This window comes from Salmo trutta, chromosome 14 (genome assembly GCF_901001165.1).
Source record: "Salmo trutta chromosome 14, fSalTru1.1, whole genome shotgun sequence".
Classification (NCBI taxonomy): Eukaryota; Metazoa; Chordata; class Actinopteri; order Salmoniformes; family Salmonidae; genus Salmo; species Salmo trutta.
Genome location: NC_042970.1, coordinates 77,183,365 through 77,202,420, shown reverse-complemented (window position 1 = coordinate 77,202,420; position 19,056 = coordinate 77,183,365). Strand labels below are relative to the sequence as shown.

General features: G+C 46.0%; 1 protein-coding gene across 4 annotated transcripts in view; it reads right to left on the bottom strand.

Annotated features, from left to right (window-relative positions):
- Nucleotides 1-275: 275 nt before the first annotated feature.
- Nucleotides 276-19,056, bottom strand: part of LOC115147444 (beta-1,4-mannosyl-glycoprotein 4-beta-N-acetylglucosaminyltransferase-like) — a 72,657-nt gene continuing 53,876 nt past the window's right edge. For all 4 annotated transcript variants that reach the window (XM_029689685.1, XM_029689686.1, XM_029689687.1 and 1 more), the window contains exons 2-7: nt 9,863-9,941; nt 9,093-9,268; nt 8,753-8,921; nt 5,457-6,166; nt 4,821-5,130; nt 276-1,906 (exon numbers count right to left, since the gene is read on the bottom strand). In XM_029689685.1, coding sequence (XP_029545545.1) covers nt 1,436-1,906; nt 4,821-5,130; nt 5,457-6,166; nt 8,753-8,921; nt 9,093-9,268; nt 9,863-9,940 — 1,914 coding nt within the window. In that variant the 5' untranslated portion in view covers nt 9,941 and the 3' untranslated portion in view covers nt 276-1,435. The remainder of the gene's footprint in view (nt 1,907-4,820; nt 5,131-5,456; nt 6,167-8,752; nt 8,922-9,092; nt 9,269-9,862; nt 9,942-19,056) is intronic.

The following is a 19,056-nucleotide window of genomic DNA, read 5'->3' as shown; positions in this document are numbered from 1 at the left end:
TGAACGCAGCTCACCCTCCTCCCTCATCACCCCGTCTCTCTTCCCTCTCCTCCCTTTCCGCCACCCCTCCCCCCCTCTCTCTCATTACCATGGCAACGTGAGCGGCACATTTCTGCTCGAGCAATCAAGTGACCTTTTTTTTACCGGACCGAGTAAGAAAGAGAAAGAAAGAGAGAGGGACAGAGGGGAGGGAGACGGAGAGAGAAGGATGCAGTAGAGAAGGCAAGGGAGAGAAACCGAAAGAGAAAGAGAGTGAGAGAGAAAGTCAACCAGTATTTTTTGTTTAAATCTTTGTCTTTATAGGCCACATAGAACAACAATACACCTCCTGCTGTGCTGTACAAAAGGCTATGGAGACGACATCACTTCATCATTCATTACGAGCTGTCTGTCTGTCTGTCTGTCTGTCTGTCTGTCTGTCTGTCTGTCTGTCTGTCTGTCTGTCTGTCTGTCTGTCTGTCTGTCTGTCTGTCTACAGAGGAGGACTGTCACCCAGTTATACACACACACACACATATTGTGTTCTGACCTTTCAGGATCGCACACCCCAGTGCACACGTGTGCGCATGCACACAGATTAACACAAACACACACACACACACACACACACACATACCTCACAGAGTGTTAGCGGTTTGTAGCAACAGATGCAGAAGTCCCATTCCATGTGTGTAAAGTTAACCAAGAGTTTCTACAATGATTCAGGCTTTTCTCTTGTCAGTTCATTTGCAAGCAAGCCAAAATATTAACCATAGGAAAGCAATACACAGACTGCACTATATCTAACTCACATATGATGAGAGGAGAAAGTGTGTGTGTGTGTGTGTGTGTGTGTGTGTGTGTGTGTGTGTGTGTGTGTGTGTGTGTGTGTGTGTGTGTGTGTGTGTTAGCAGGGGGTCACTAAAGACACAACAGGAAGGTATCCAACAGTGAGTGAGACGAGGGAGTGTCTGTGTCGCTATGATGAAGTAAACATCAACAGAAACAAAAATGTCATCTTTTGCTTCCTTTTTCCACAGGTTTGCGATTCGCCTGTTTTGTCCCTCTGCCCCCACCGTACCAACCCAGCAAAAAGGCCTGTCTGTCAGTCAGAACTAGGAAAGTAGTAGGTGAGGTTCAGAGGTTGATATAGAGAGCGTTTCTAGGGAGGACTATTTTGTCAGTAGCTGTTCCCCCCAAAGCTGTTCCAATGTTCCCTTTTACCCAAAAATAAGGACTTTTTGGAGCTTGCGTTAGGTATCCTTCCAACGTCAGTGTTTTCCTTCCTTCTGTATCCTTCCCCATCAGTGCTAAGGCTTTCCTTCCGTCTGTATCCTTCACCCATGAAGAGTGCTAATTTTGTTTCCATGTCCCTCCCCCTTGTGAGTCCCAGGGGCCCTCCTTCCTTACCCATTCACTTCCTTCAATTCTCTACCCCCCCCCACCCTCGAATTCGTTACCCCTCAATCATTTTATCATGTTTGACATACGGGTTCTCCAGAAGGTACAGGTACTTCTCATAATTCTCCAACATATACTTTGGGGCGTACATGTGCTCTTTGGGGTCCGAGGGGGGGTACTCCTGCACCGATCCATCGAACCAACCCCCCGTCCGGATCAGGTCCCGAATATAATTCAGATCCCGTTTGTCCTCGTAGTCGCCCCAACGCGGGAAGTCCCCGTTCTGGGCCGAGATCAGCTTAAAATGGATGCCCTCAGGGCTAAAGCACCAAGAACAGTGCCACCCAGCAAAGTGGAAGGGGCTTCCAACGGCCCACTGGACCAGGATGTGACCCGTGTCGTTCTCGTACTTCCTGAAACCGGGCATGGTGTAGTATTCCCGGCGCCGGAGACGTATCCCATCGGCATCGTAGACGTCTCGGAGCATTCCGACCGTGCATCCCGACACGACCTCCAACGACCCCAGCTAGAACAAGAAGGTCAAACTGTATTGAGAAGGAATTTATCAAATCAAATCTTATTGATCACATACACATGGTTATCAGATGTTAATGCGAGTGTAGCGAAAGGCTTGTGCTTCTAGTTCCGACGGTGCAGTAATATCTAACAAGTAATCTAACAATTTCACAACAACTACCTTATACACACAAGTGTAAAGGAATGAATAAGAATATGTGCATATAAATATATGGATGAGTGTTATTCTGCACCTAACCCCTCACATACGCTCACCCAACCCCTCACATCCGCTCACCCAACCCCTCACATACGCTCACCCAACCCCTCACATACGCTCACCCAACCCCTCACATACGCTCACCTAACCCCTCACATACACTCACCCAACCCCTCACATATGCTCACCCAACCCCTCACATACACACACACCCAACCCCTCACATTAACACACACCCAACCCCTCACATTAAAACACACACCCAACCCCTCACATTAACACACACCCAACCCCTCACATTAACACATACATACACCCAACCCCTCACATTAACACACCCATACACCCAACCCCTCACATTAACACACCCATACACCCAACCCCTCATATTAACACATACATACACCCAACCCCTCATATTAACACATACATACGCCCAACCCCTCACACTCACACAAATACACCCAACCCTTCACATTAATACACACCCATATACCCACCGCCTCACATTAACACACACCCAACCCCTCATATTAACACATACGCTCACCCAACCCCTCACATTAACACACCCATACACCCAACCCCTCATATTAACACATACATACGCCCAACCCCTCACATTAAGGGGCGGAAGATAGCCTAGTGGTTAGAGCGTTGGACTAGTAACCGAAAGGTTGCAAGATCGAATCCCTGAGCTGACAAGGTAAAAATCTGTTGTTCTGCCCCTGAACAAGGCAGTTAACCCCCTGTTCCTAGGCTGTCATTGAAAATAAGAATTTGTTCTTAACCGACTTGCCTAGTTAAGTAAAGGTAAAATTAAAAACAATTTTTTTAATTAAATTAAGACATACACACAACCCCGCTGATACATGCACACACATACAGTGCATTTGGAAAGTATTCAGACCCCTTCACTTTTTCTACACACCCCATAATGACAAAGCGAAAACACGTTTTTAGAAATGTTTGCAAAAAAACAAAAACAGAAATACCTTATTTACATAAGAATTCAGACCATTTTCTATGAAACTTGAAATTGAGCTCATGTGCATCCTGTTTCCATTGATCATCCTTGAGAGGTTTCTACAACTTGATTGGAGTCCACCTGGGGTAAATTCAATTGATTGGACATGATTTAGAAAGGCACACACCTGTCTATATAAGGTGCCACAGTCGACAGTGCATGTTAGAGCAAAAACCAAGCCATGAGGTCGAAGGAATTGTCTGTAGAGCTCCGAGACAGGATTGTGTCGATACACAGATCTGGGGAAGTGTACCAAAATTCTGCAGGATTGAAGTTCCCCAAGAACACAGTGGCCTCCCTCATTCTTAAATTGAAGAAGTTTGGAACCACAAGACTCTTACTAGAGCTGGCCGCCCAGCCAAACTGAGCAATCGGAGGAGAAGATCCTTGGTCTGAGAGGTGACCAAGAACCCGATGGTCACTCAGATAGAGCTGCAGAGTTCCTGAAGCTCCTTCCAGAAGGACAACCATCTCTGCAGCTCTCCACCAATCAGGCCTTTATGGTAGAGTGGCCAGACAGAAGCCACTCCTCAGTAAAAGGGACATGACAGCCCACTTGGAGTTTGCCAAAAGGCACCTAAAGGACTCTCAGACCATGAGAAACAAGATTCTCTGGTCTGATGAAACCAAGATTGAACTTTCTGGCCTGAATGCCAAGCATCACACCTGGACGAAACCTGGCACCATCCCTACGGTGAGGCATAGTGGTGGCAGCATCATGCTGTGGGGATGTTTTTCAGCGGCAGGGACTGGGAGACTAGTCAGGATAGAGAGAAAGATGAACGGAGAAAAGTACAGAGAGACCCTTGATGAAAACCTGCTCTACAGTGCTCAGGACCTCAGACTGGGATGAAGGTTCACCTTCCAATATGACAACGACCCCAAAGCACACAGCCAAGACAACGTAGGAGTGGCTTCGGGACAAGTCTCTGAATGTCCTTGAGTGGCCCAGCCAGAGCCCGGACTTGAACCCGATGGAACATCTCTGGAGAGACCTGAAAATAGCTGTGCAGTGACGCTTCCCATCCAAACTGACAGAGCTTGAGAGGATCTGCAGAGAAGAATGGGAGAAACTCCCCAAATACAGGTGTGGCAAGCTTGTAGCAACATACCCAAGAAGACTCGAGGCTGTAATCGCTGCCAAAGGTGCTTCAGCAAAGTACTGGATAAAGGGTATGAATACTTATGTAAATGTCACATTTCAGTTTATTATATTTGATAGATTTGCTAAAATAAAAAATAAAAACAGTTTTTGCTTTGTCATTATGTGGTATTGTGTGTAGATTGATAAGGAACATTTTAGAATAAGGCTGTAACGTGGAAAAAGTGAAGGGGTCTGAATACTTTCCGAAAGCACGGTACACACAACCCTTCCGATACATACACACACCAGTAAGCAGTTTTAGGGGGTTAAGTGATCCTAATAGCCAACCATAGCACTTAACAGGCACTTTATATCGTTTGAGTGGAATCCAATAGAGATCTTATCTTTCTAGGATCTGTCACTAACAACCCTCTAGTAGTCGGCTCATATCCTGTTCGAAAAGATAAGATAAAAAAACTTGATTGTCCATCAAGTTTACACAGGATAGATTTTTTTCATGCCTGGTTTGGGATTCGAACCAGCAACCTTCTGTTAACAAGCCCGCCCCTGTAACCTCTAACCCTCTAGGCTACCTGCTTCCAGAAGAACCCATAGAGCGACTTCCTCATGTGGATGGCGAACGGTTCCGTCCACCCGTCGAACAGCTTGAGGAAAAGAAGTCCCTCGCGGGCGGGGATCTCATCGGCATCGTTGATGACGAAGACGTCGTCGGGGCGTGATCCGGTCACCCTGGCCATGCCGTCGCGGGTCAGGTAGGTACGGAGGTAGTCATCAGCGATCCAGCCGTCCTGGCGCCCGCCGTCGGGAAAGTGGTCTAGGAAAACGTAGAGGATTTTGTGGCGCACGTAGTCGTAGGTTCCGTTCAGGAGGAGACGCAGGAACCTGGAGGGAGGGACAGATACAGACAGTGTATCAACAGATACACTTAAACGAGTCTTTCAGGAGAGAGAGACGAAGAGAAGACAGACACCCAGAAGGCAAGCCAGCCAGATGGAAAGCCAGCCAGCCAGATGGACAGCCAGCCAGATGGACAGCCAGCCAGATGGACAGCCAGCCAGCCAGATGGACAAACAGACAGCCAGCCATCTCATCATCCTGTCCACTCGTCGAAGTGGTCGTCTCTCTCTGTCGGAGGTGAAGTTGGAGGCAAACAGACACAAAGCCAGCCAGACAGACGGACAGACGCATATATAGCTATGTCCACTCACCGTAGTGGTCGTCTCTCTCCGTAGGCGGTGAAGTTAGACTCACACACCAGGAACAGATCCACAGCATGGGCCAACTCGTGGAACCTCACGTGGAGAAGATCAAACTCATGGTTCACGTTGATGGCATTGATCACCCTCCTGGGTCTCTCTCTGGGCGTCAGTCTCTCTTTAGTGGGCAGGTTAGAGTGGTAGACCATGGTAGGTACCCCACAGTAGGGCCCGTGCCACCCCGGCCGACACACACATTTTACCAGACGTTTGCCTCCTCGTCCTCTTGATTTGGCCTTGGGAGGCATGGAGGTGCCGGAGGACGACGGATGGAGTGGTTGTTGGTGGGATTGGTTCAGGACCGCTAGGGGCTTACGTTGCCCAGGGGAGCCTGCTCGAGATCCTACCTCAGTACCAGTCACAGTAGGCCCCCCGGGTCGTGCCGCGTCATCCCTGGGGGTGGCGACCTCCGTCCCCTGGCGGAAGCAGAGGGCTCCGGCTTTAGTGCGGACGAAGTAGGAGGTGGGGTCGTCCTGGAGCTGGTGGGTGCGGGTGTGGATGTCGCCCAGGGTTTCTAAGGGGTCCGGGGATGGAGCCTTGGAGGGCACCACCAGGTCATCGATCCCAGCCGAGGCCTTTTCCTCTGGGGCATAAGGTCTGACAGGGTGGGCTGGGTGGCTGGGGTACCAGGGCTTGAAGTGGAGGTCCTCACCTTCACGCTCCTGAGGAAGACAAGACAAAGTCGGGACTGTTTAGCACTTTACTTGTCCTCACAGATCAATCTAGAGAAACTTTATTAGGGCTCTTTACATTCTGCATCGCTGAAGGGTTACAGATAGAAATGTAATTTCCGATTGAGCCGGCATATGCAGTATTTACCATGAATACAGTCTGCTCTATTGTGGGAACATTGCCTTTAATTCTTAGGGATAGGCATCCCATCAACAGGGAAATCATGCTGAACTTAATCAAATCAAATGTAATTTGTCACAAGCACCGAATACGACAGGTGTAGGTAGACCTGTGAAATACTTACTTACAAGCCCTTAACCCTTAACCAACAATGCAGTTTTAAGAAAATTATTTACTAAATAAACCAAAAAGTTACACAATAAATTAACAATAATGAGGCTATATACAGGGGGTACCGGTACTGAGTCAATGTGCGTGGGTACAGGTTAGTTGAGGTAATTTGTACATGTAGGTAGGGGTAAAGTGAATATGTATAGGTAATACACACTGAGTACCAGCGCGGGGGGGGGGGGGGGGGGGGGGGGGGGGGGGGGTCAATGTAAATAGTCCGGGGGGCCATTTGATTAACTGTTCAGCAGTCTTATGGTTGGGGGTAGATGCTGTTAAGGAGCCTTTTGGACCTAGACTTGGCGCTCCGGTACCGCTTGCCGTATGTTAGCAGAGAGAACAGTCTATGACAGGGGTGGCTGGAGTCTGACAATTTTTTGGGCCTTCCTCTGACACCTCCTAGTATATAGGTCCTGGATGGCAGGAAGCTTGGCCCCAGTGATGTACTGAGCCATATGCACTACCCTCTGTAGCGCCCTACGGTCGGATGCCGAGCAGTTGCCAAACCAGGCGGCGATGCAACCTGTCTGGATGCTCTCGATGGTGCAGCTGTAGACTTTCTTGGTGTGTTTGGACCATGATAGTTTGTTGGTGATGTGGACACTAAGGAACTTGAAACTCTCGACCCACTCCACTACAGCCCTGTCGATATGAATGGGGGCGTGTTCAGCCCTCTTATTCCTGTAGTCCACGATCATCTCCTTTGTGTTGGTCACGTTGAGGGAGAGGTTGTTGTCCTGGCACCACACTGCCAGGTCTCTGACCTCCTCCCTATAGGCTGTCTCATCGTTGTCGGTGATCAGGCCTGCCACCGTTGTGTTGTCAGCAAACTTAAAAAAGATATAGATGCACTATTGTAAAGTGGTTGTTCCACTGGATATCATAAGGTGAATGCACCAATTTGTAAGTCGCTCTGGATAAGAGCGTCTGCTAAATGACTTAAATGTAAATGTAAAAATGGTGTTGGAGTCGTGCTTGGCCACGCAGTCGTGGGTGAACAAGGAGTGCAGGAGGGGACTAAGCACCCACCCCTGGGGGCGGCCCGTTATGAAGTCCAGGATCCAGTTGCAGAGGAGGGTGTTTAGTCCCAGAGTCCTTAGCTTGGTGATGAGCTTTGTGGGCACTATAGTGTTAAACGCTGAGCTGTACTTCCGCAATATGGATTGAATAGAGCCCTTAGTGTTAACTGCTACTTTGTTGACATGCAATGACTCAGATTCCATTAAACTTTGCTCCTGACATTTAAAAGGAAGAGCTTTAATGTTTGGACTGGAGGTACACTGATGATAATGGTGTATTGACTGGAGGTACACTGATGATAATAGTGTATTGACTGGAGGTACACTGATGATAATGGTGTATTGACTGGAGGTAGACTACTGATGATAATGGTGTATTGACTGGAGGTAGACTACTGATGATAATGGTGTATTGACTGGAGGTAGACTACTGATGATAATGGTGTATTGACTGGAGGTAGACTACTGATGATAATGGTGTATTGACTGGAGATAGACTACTGATGATAATGGTGTATTGACTGGAAATAGACTAATTATGATAATGATGTATTGACTGAAGGTAGACTACTATTGATATAGTTAATTTGACTGGAGGTAGACTACTGATGATAATGGTGTATTGACTAGAGGTAGACTACCAATGATAATGGTGTATTAACTGGAGGTAGACTACCAATGATAATGGCCTTGAGAACCGTTTCTAAAGACACTCTTTCTTATCACAGGTTCCGAAGCACTTTTATGCTCAGGGCCTGTATTCATAAAGCGTCGCAGTGTAGGAGTGCTGATCTAGGATCAGTTTACCCTTTTATATCATAATGAATATAATTATATGGACAGGTGGGGACCTGATCCAATATCATCACTACTACTCTGAGACGCTTTGTGGATACAGGCCCAGGCCTGATCATTGCCTTGAGGAGGGTTTCTAATACACAGCTAAAATTTAGCCAACACCCTCGTTTAAGAACCTCAAACACATCCCAGCAGTGAGTAGTCAACACATCTGGCAGGAGATATCCCAGGCTCCCTAGCACTTCCATGACCAGGCATGATCACTGACTCGAGAACAGTTTCTAAGATCAACAGTTTGTAGCTCATACTCATGGAAGTATAGTCAACACAGTGTAGAGATTAGCCTGTCAATCCTGCAAAGTCACAGTGAAGACATGTAAAACAACCGACCGTTCAACTAAACTGTCTCACCTCGTTGGGGTCCGTGTCCCTGTGTCTGGGTTCCTCCTCTGGTTGACCCCATGGTTGGGGCGCAGCAGGTTCCTCTCTCAGTCTCATCTCCACCCCACCTCCTCTTCCTCCTCCACCCCCTCCCCCAGGGCCTATAGCCCCTACGATCCGGGGCTTGGTGTCCGAGGGCCTGTAGGAACAAACAGAAATGTCATGTTGGTCAGAAAGGTCATGTTGTCATCAATCAATCAAAATTATTTACAAAGCCCTACTTCATCAGCAGTTCCCATGTCTGTCATACAAAAACATCAATACACACACACACACACACACACCCCATCCCTCCGACCCACACACACACCTGAGGGCGGGCGGGGGTCCATCCTCCTGCGAGGCGGCGAAGTCAGACGACGAGGCAGCCGACGTTAACGGTGTGCCCCCCCCCTCCCTCCAGAAGAAGCCTGTCACCATGATGAAGGACTTGATGTTGGGGTACGGGGCCGACAGCTCCTTGAGCAGGGATACGTAGTGCAGGGCCTGGAACAAATAGAATAGAATGACTTTATCAACAACAATAAAATTATAACTTTATTTCCCCCCCAGGAACTTACATTTTGGCATTGTGAATTAATGAATGAATACATTTTATTTGACAAACATTTTTTTTTTAAAACATACAGAATAGCCTCAACTATTTATACAACTATACACACAGTAAAAGGATTGAAAAAACACAACATCAGACGACTTACTTCCATTGTCGTCCTTGTTATTACATGAGCAACAATAGACAGCTTGGGCAAGACTGTCGGTACATTGGCACCTCACATTCAATTTCATTTAAAATACATTGAATATATACAATATAAAGATCTTCATTTGACCTGTATTGTCACAGCAAAAAAAATCCTGAAGCAACAGAATTTAAAAGTTTAGTCCAAAATGTTGCCTGATCGGTGGTTAGGCTATTAGCTAGTCAAAATGAGGCTACATGAAGAGTGGAATACTGTCAGAGCAGGTGTCCAGTGCTTATCTGCATTTCCTGCGGGACAGGAAAAATTCTCAGCAGCAAAAGAGTGATCAAATTAAGATCCTACATCTGTAGGCTATACATATAACAATATATTTTACCTTGTAATAGTGGAGGAAGGAGATGACACACAGGCCCACTGTGCACAGCAAGAACACTCTGTGACGTCGCATTTTCATCCTATAGGAAGAGAGGGAGAGAGAGAATTGACCAATGGGAGATGACACAGGTCATAAACATATCAACATGAACTGTGTACGGCAAGAATGTTGCTTTGTTTTCTTGTAGAGAAGGGGAGAGGAGGGGGGAGAGAAAGGAAGGGGGAGAGACAGAGTCAAAGGTGAAAGAGATGGAAAGGGAGAAAGGAGAGGGAGAGAGAGAATGTGGGGAGGTAGCAAGAGAGAAGAGGGTGAGTGGGGAGGAGAGAGAAAGAAAAAGAGACCCATTTTTTTTCATTCCTTTCATTATTCACTCATCCCTCTTTCCCCTGGAGGATTTCTACAGTAAACGTCACAAAAGAAAGATCCCTTTTTTTGGATGACCATAATCTTCCTGAGTCTAAAGCAATGACATCATCAACCAATCAGCGAGCTGTACATTTAATCTAATCCAATTTCTTCCTCGATTGGTTTATATAAAATATGTGGCCAAAACCTTGATCAAATCATTAAGATTCCTAAAAAAAATATACAGAAAAAAACATCCCAAAATGTAAATGCGTCCCTTTCTAAAAACTTCAGAAAGTACATTGACTTTCATATCCTCTGAAAAAATAGGATTATCTCTTAAAAACAGTTCAGTTCATATTCAGTTCATATTCAGGGCAGTCAGTGCTGACGGTGCAACATCTATTCTTACATTTAATCCATCTTAATATTTTGCTTTTAATACATCTCTCGCAGCCCACTTTAACCACACACAATGAAAGAAAGGGGGAAGAAGAGAGAGAGGTAGAATGGGAGAGAAAGAAAGAGAGATAGATTGAAAGAGGGAGGCTGGGAGAGAGAAGAGTGAGAGACAGAGAGAGAGATAGACAGAGGGAGAGAGACAGAGAGAAAGAGAACAAGAGAGAGAGAGAGAGAGAGAGAAGGAGAGAGAGAGAGTGAGAGAGAGAGCGAGAGAAAGGCAATCTGGCAGTTGTAACACACAATACCTAGTATGAATCTAAAGTAGCCTAGAAGCCTGTACAGGGCTACCTCAGGGATTCCACTGCTTTATCAAACTATGAACAGAACAGAGGAGAGAGAGGGAGAGAGTCGAGATGAGAATGAGAGGGGAAAACCAGGCGGAGGAAAAGGAGATTGGGAGAGGAGGAGGGATGGAGAGATGTGGTCCAGTGGAGGGAGGAAAAGTATGAACAAGGGACCAGCCAGAGGGAGGGAAGGAAAGAATGCCATAAAAAAATGAAAAATTCAGTAAACCTCTCTGAGAAATGTCAGCATTTTGCATTCCTGCTAAGACCAGGGAGATATATGCTGCTGACCCTTTATACGCTGACTTAAGGACAGTTTAGTGTTCTCCCTAAGGGTTGAGGATAGGATAAGGGGGAGGGAAAGCTGATACTAGATCTGTGCCTATGGGCCAGAAATCTATACAGGCTATCTCTGAGGTCACACACACACACACACACACACACACACACACACACACACACGGTTCCATTCCACAAGGCTAATGCTACACTTGGCAGGACTACAAGCAACAACTGAGAGAGAGGAAGGGAGGGAGAGAGGGTGTGAGGGAGGAGGGAGAGATGAAGGGAGTAAGGGTGGTATTGAATCAGTGTGGTGCTAGGGTGTGAGGTAGGGAGGGAGAGAGGGAGAGAGGGAGCGAGGGAGGGAGGGAGAGAGGGAGGTGGGGAGAAGGGAGAGATGGAGGTATAGTATTGAAAGGTTGCGGTGCTAGAAAGAGTGGAAGGAGTAGGGGAGAGAGGGAGGAGAGGAGGGGGGTTGAATCTGTGTGGTGCAAGGCAGTGAGGGAGGAGGGGGGGGGTTGTATCTGTGTGGTGCAAGGCAGTGAGGGAGTAAAGGAGGGGGGGTTGAATATGTGTGGTGCAAGGCAGTGAGGGAGGAGAGGAGGGGGGTTGAATCTGTGTGGTGCAAGGCAGTGAGGGAGGAGGGAGGGAGGTTGAATCTGTGTGGTGCAAGGCAGTGAGGGAGGAGAGGAGGGGGGTTGAATCTGTGTGGTGCAAGGCAGTGAGGGAGGAGAGGAGGGGGGTTGAATCTGTGTGGTGCAAGGCAGTGAGGGAGGAGGGAGGGGGGTTGAATCTGTGTGGTGCAAGGCAGTGAGGGAGGGAGGAGAGGAGGGGGGGTTGTATCTGTGTGGTGCAAGGCAGTGAGGGAGGAGAGGAGGGGGGTTGAATCTGTGTGGTGCAAGGCAGTGAGGGAGGAGGGTTTGAATCTGTGTGGTGCAAGGCAGTGAGGGAGGAGAGGAGGGGGGTTGAATCTGTGTGGTGCAAGGCAGTGAGGGAGGAGAGGAGGGGGGTTGAATCTGTGTAGTGCAAGGCAGTGAGGGAGGAGGGAGGGGGGTTGAATCTGTGTGGTGCAAGGCAGTGAGGGAGGGAGGAGAGGAGGGGGGGTTGTATCTGTGTGGTGCAAGGCAGTGAGGGAGGAGAGGAGGGGGGTTGAATCTGTGTGGTGCAAGGCAGTGAGGGAGGAGAGGAGGGGGGTTGAATCTGTGTGGTGCAAGGCAGTGAGGGAGGAGAGGACGGGGGGTTGAATCTGTGTGGTGCAAGGCAGTGAGGGAGGAGAGGAGGGGGGTTGTATCTGTGTGGTGCAAGGCAGTGAGGGAGGAGAGGAGGGGGGTTGAATCTGTGTGGTGCAAGGCAGTGAGGGAGGAAAGGAGGGGGGGTTGAATCTGTGTGGTGCAAGGCAGTGAGGGAGGAGAGGAGGGGGGTTGAATCTGTGTGGTGCAAGGCAGTGAGGGAGGAGAGGAGGGGCGTTGAATCTGTGTGGTGCAAGGCAGTGAGGGAGGAGAGGAGGGGGGTTGAATCTGTGTGGTGCAAGGCAGTGAGGGAGGAGAGGAGGGGGGTTGAATCTGTGTGGTGCAAGGCAGTGAGGGAGTAGAGGAGGGGTGACTCAATACGCTGCTAGACAGAATGGAAGCAGGGAGCGAGCGAGGAAGGAGAAGAGAGGAGGAGAGCAGGGCTAGGTTTCCCCCTCCAGTCATTTCCTCTCTGTCTACCTTATTATCTCTCATCTCCAATTCTCCTTCATTTTCTCTCCTTCTCTATCTCCCCATCTCCGTTACATTACATATTTCCTGTCCACACACAGTATAGGCAAGATGGCATGAAAGAAAGAGTGAAAAGCAAGGGATGCTCATAAGAGAGGGAGGAAGAATGACAAGAGAAGCTAGGATGTATGAATGTCTTTTCCTCTCTCTCTCTCTCTCTCTCTCTCTCCTCCTTCTTCTACTGTATAATAAAGGTTTTAGCACCATGATGACATCTTTCTTTCTCTATTTATCTCCATCTCTATCAACTGTATATCTCTCTCTAACTCTCTCTCTCCCTCTCTCTCTCCTTACATCTCTCTCTCTGTAGGCTAGAAGACAGCATGAAATGACAAGTGAAACGGGGTGTCTAAAAGAGAGCGTGAATGAATGGATGTTTCTCTCTCCTTCTATAACAAAAGGTGCTAGGTCAATGATAATACACCCATGATGAAAACCTTGTCTTGCTCTGAACAGTACACACAAACCCACTCTGTCAATGCTCAGCGTTTTACAAAAGGCTGAAAATAGTTGCAACAAAAAAAACGTTCAGGCGGGCCTGTAACACAAAGGGCCATAGCTATGGTGCCGGATGCTGTTCTTCCATCCCTACTGTAGAGGGGAATCCCAACAACCATTTGGAAATGTTGCCGTCTCAACTAGAGAACAGACGGTCTATTCTAAACAGGTACCAACAGGACAGTCTAGATCAGGGTTGCTCAACTCTTACCCTATGAGGTCCAGAGCCTGTCGGTTTTCTGTTCTACCTGATCATTAATTGCACACACCTGGTGCCCAAGGTCTAAATCAGTCCCTGATTAGAGGGGAACAATGAAAAAATGCAGTGGAACTTGCTTCGAGGTCCAGAGTTGAGTGTGAGGGGTATAGATTATGGTGCCAGCCAGGTGCACATTTCTACAGTGAAGAAGAAATGTTGACAACAGATCAGAAACAGATTGGCTTCTCTGAATGTGAACCAATAACTGTAACATCTCTGTACTATGGTGCCAGGTACCAATGATGCACATCTTTAATAGTCAAGACAGGAAACGTTGGAAACTGACAGATATGGAACCAATAGAAAACAGGCTTTTCAACTGACAGATATAGAACCAATAGAAAACAGGCTTTTCAACTGACAGATATAGAACCAATAGAAAACAGAAAGCTTTTCAACTGACAGTTATAGAACCAATAGAAAACAGGCTTTTCAACTGACAGATATAGAACCAATAGAAAACAGAAAGCTTTTCAACTGACAGTTATAGAACCAATAGAAAACAGGCTTTTCAACTGACAGATATAGAACCAATAGAAAACAGGCTTTTCAACTGACATATATAGAACCAATAGAAAACAGAAGGCTTTTCAACTGACAGTTATAGAACCAATAGAAAACAGGCTTTTCAACTGACAGCTATAGAACCAATAGAAAACAGAAGACTTTTCAACTGACAGCTATAGAACCAATAGAAAACAGAAGGCTTTTCAACTGACAGTTAAAGAACCAATAGAAAACAGGCTTTTCAACTGACATATATAGAACCAATAGAAAACAGAAAGCTTTTCAACTGACAGATATAGAACCAATAGAAAACAGGCTTTTCAACTGACAGATATAGAACCAATAGAAAACAGGCTTTTCAACTGACAGATATAGAACCAATAGAAAACAGAAAGCTTTTCTGAACGTGTACCACTTTATACTGTCCACTGTATCTACAGCCTGATGCCAGGTACCAAAGGTGCACATCAGAGGGCAGGAAATGTTGCATTTAGAGAGGAAAATGTTGCAGTTAGAGAGGAAATGTTGCTGTTAGAGAGGAAATGTTGCTGTTAGAGAGGAAATGTTGCAGTTAGAGAGGAAATGTTGCTGTTAGAGAGGAAATGTTGCTGTTAGAGAGTAAATGTTGCTGTTAGAGAGGAAATGTTGCAGTTAGAGAGGAAATGTTGCTGTTAGAGAGGAAATGTTACAGTTAGAGAGGAAATGTTGCAGTTAGAGAGGAAATGTTGCAGTTAGAGAGGAAATGTTGCTGTTAGAGAGGAAATGTTGCTGTTAGAGAGGAAATGTTGCAGTTAGAGAGGCAATATTGCTGTTAGAGAGGAAATGTTGCAGTTAGAGAGGAAATGTTGCAGTTAGAGAGTAAATGTTGCTGTTAGAGAGGACATGTTGCAGTTAGAGAGTAAATGTTGCAGTTAGAGAGTAAATGTTGCTGTTAGAGAGTAAATGTTGCTGTTAGAGAGGAAATGTTGCTGTTAGAGAGGAAATGTTGCAGTTAGAGAAGAAATGTTACAGTTAGAGAGGAAATGTTGCTGTTAGAGAGGAAATGTTGCAGTTAGAGAAGAAATGTTACAGTTAGAGAGGAAATGTTGCTGTTAGAGAGGACATGTTACAGTTAGAGAGGACATGTTGCTGTTAGAGAGGACATGTTGCTGTTAGAGAGGAAATGTTGCTGTTAGAGAGGAAATGTTGCTGTTAGAGAGGAAATGTTACAGTTAGAGAGGAAATATTGCTGTTAGAGAGGAAATGTTACAGTTAGAGAGGAAATGTTGGAGTTAGAGAGGAAATGTTGCTGTTAGAGAGGAAATGTTGCAGACTCATAGAGAACCGATGGAGAACAGATTGCCTTCTCTGAACGTGACCCAATAATTCAATACTATATACAGTACAGTATAACTACGGTACCAGGTAGTAAAGACGGAAGCTGCACGTCCCTAAACTAGAGGGTAAATGTTACAAACTGACATACAGTAGAGAACAGATAGGAAACAGATTGTGTTCTCTGAACGTGAACCAATAACTCTGTATATCTATGACTGTGGTGCCAGCTACCAAAGGTGTACAGATCACACTCCCTACAGAGAAGAGGAAATGTTGCAGACACACAAAACACTCGTTGAGAACAGATAGAGGACCGATAAACAGACGGAGAACAGACTGCCTCTTTTGAATGTGAACCAAATGAACCAATGACCTGCTGGTATCCAAGTGGCCATCACCACGGCGACAAGGCCAGCCAGCCAATCAAACTAGGCAGAGGTTCTGTACACAGAGTAGTAGAAATTGACAGTGTCATTATTAGTCGAATAGCGGATATCAAATGAGGAAGAGGGGAAGGATGTTCTTTCCAGCAGTTGGTTTGTTTATCTAAAACCACCTTCAGAGATTACAGTGAACACACACACACACACACACACATGCACACACATACACACACACAGTCCCACACAGCATCCCTAGGGTGGGATAAAGACCCATTGGAATGCAGCCTTAAGATATTTGAAATGCTCTATGGGCCGTACACGAAGGAAACACAAACATTTGGTTTGGAATCTCTTGGAGGCCTGCGGACTGGTAAACAACCAGTGTGGCACTGCAACAGCCTGCTATGTGGTGGCACACTGATCACTCTCTCAGATTAGCTGGCAACACACACGCACACACTCGGTGGCACAGACACCAGCCACCATTATTGCTGAGGAGGGCAGTGCAGAAATCAACAGAAAAGCTCATTGTTGGTTGTCATAGCAACAGAGGGGGTGGGGGGCAATGGAACACAGGGAGGGAGGGAAATTGAGTTTGAGACAATATTATCCACAGTCAACAAGCCAACTTAGCGCTGTCCTGGGAGACCTCACACACACACACATGCATGCACACACATTGGACACTCAAGCAAACGGACACACACACAGGATGTGGGCCTGTATACAGACGAGACATTCTGTCGACTTGGTCTTAACCAGAACCCCAAGGGGACAATGGCTGCTCACTAAGCAATAAACACAAAGCCTGAACTGTTCGGACTCCTGTCCTAAGTGTGTGTGTTCCTCTGTTCTCCAATATCAACGACCATGCAGATGTCCCCAGTCCCATTGTATCAAATAGTGGTCAATGACCCAAAGGGCCAACTAGGCGGCCATTTTGTGCCGACACAGCATCAGCAATAGATATGGCTCCTATTGTCTTTGTGGCTCCACAGCTCCACATTTTCTCATCACATTAGGGTCTGGTAATGTACCACGTGGCCACTGTGCCCCAGCTGGCCTTTTTTCCTAGAGGAGGAATATGTCAAGGACATTGGGACGGGGAAACTAATAAAAAATGGATGGATGGAGGAGGGGGGGTCCAATCAGATATGTGAAGTCCATTGTCTAAATTGGTTGGCCTATCAAATCAAAAGGGGGAGGGTTACATCCCATGACTACACACACACACACACACACACACACACACACACACACACACACACACACACACACACACACTCACACACTCACACACTTATGCTGCTTCACATAGGATTTACGGTACTTTGGCCACCCCCCAAAAATGTGGCCAATGTTTATATGACCCCCTTACAAACAGGCCCATTTTGACCAGATTTTTACCTAAAAACACCTTTTATACCTTCCATGCCGGCATGCGGGCGACGAGTGGTAGCACTGGTGTGCAGATGTGGGCGGGCGTCTATTTTTATAAATCCATTGAAAATATCAAAAATAAATCCTTTATTCATTTGTTTAAGCAGGTCCTAATTAATTAATAAAGGATTTATTTTTGATGGTGTATATTTTCAATGGATTTATAAAAATAGACGCCCATCCACATGTGCACACCAGTGCTACCACTTGTCACCCGCATGGCGCATGGCGCTGTCCCAACCAAAACGGTGCTGAAAGGATCATCTAGTTGACCACATGTTGGTATTGCTTCAAACATTAGAAGACTAATAAAATGTATTTTCAAAAGAATAGAATAGCATATTTTGAGTTTAATCAGGCCTATCTTAGGGGTCTGTGCAGCCATTATGTTCTTTAAACAGACAACACACACCTACCCGATCACAGCCAACACGCATATTAAAAAAATGAAGAGACCACTGCTAAATGATCAGTTTCTCTGGTTTTACTATTTATGGGTATGTGTTTGGGTAAAATTAACATGTTTGTTTTATTCTATAAACTACTTACAACATTTCTCCCAAATTCCAAATAGAAATATTGTCATTTAGAGCATTTATTTGCAGAAAATGACAACTGGTCAAAATAACAAAAAAGATGCAGTGTTGTCAGACCTCGAGTAATGCAAGGAAAATACGTTTATACTCATTTTTAAACACAATACTAATGTTTTAACTTAGGAAGAGTTCAGAAATCAATATTTGGTGGAATAACCCTGATTTTCAATCACAGCTTTCATGCGTCTTGGCATGTTCTCCACCACTCTTTCACATTGATGTTAGGCTACGTTATGGCACGCTAAATGTTTCTGATCAGTGACAGATGAGCAAACGAATAGATGAGCTATACCAACCTCCACTTACTGGCCCAGCCAGAAACCAATTCACCAAATAGGCCTAGCCCACAGTATAGAGACGGAGATTCAGTGAAACAAAATCACATTGATTGATTATCAGACAAGTCAGTGAAGTCACATGCTTTTAGTTGGGGAGCAGGCCTGGGCTACGAAACGACTGGTAGTGAAGAGCAAAACATACCACTTGTTAAACTACATAACCTGGCAACCCGTTCTAGTGAACTAACTGATCACGGGCAGTATGCACTCAACTTAGCTAACATGTTCCTCGACCTAATTGTAGCCAAACGGAAATCCAACATTTATTCATTTATCAAGACGAGTCCCCACGCAATGGCGCTGTCCCAATCAAAACGGTGCTGAAGTGATCATCTAGTTGACCACATGTTGGTATTGCTTCAAATGTACTGTATTACAACAATTGGAGAACTTTTGGAATTTCAGTAAGCAACAATTTGATACATGCCTTCAATTGCATTAGCCTACTTTGTTCCAATAATTTCCTCATCCCGTGATATTAATTCCCACAGTGATTCTTTATGGATCCATCCAGAAGGGCATTTGACCTTTTTTGACTGTTTGAGGACACGCATGAGAGTACTTGCATGATTGTTTTTCCAGTACTCGAATGAAAAAAAAGAATGATTTTTTTAACAAAGGCAGCACTGTAAAAATAAATATGTGGCCACTTATCTACAGTGCTTTCTGAAAGTATTCAGAGCCCTTCTCTTTTTCCACATTTTGTTACGTTACAGCCTTATT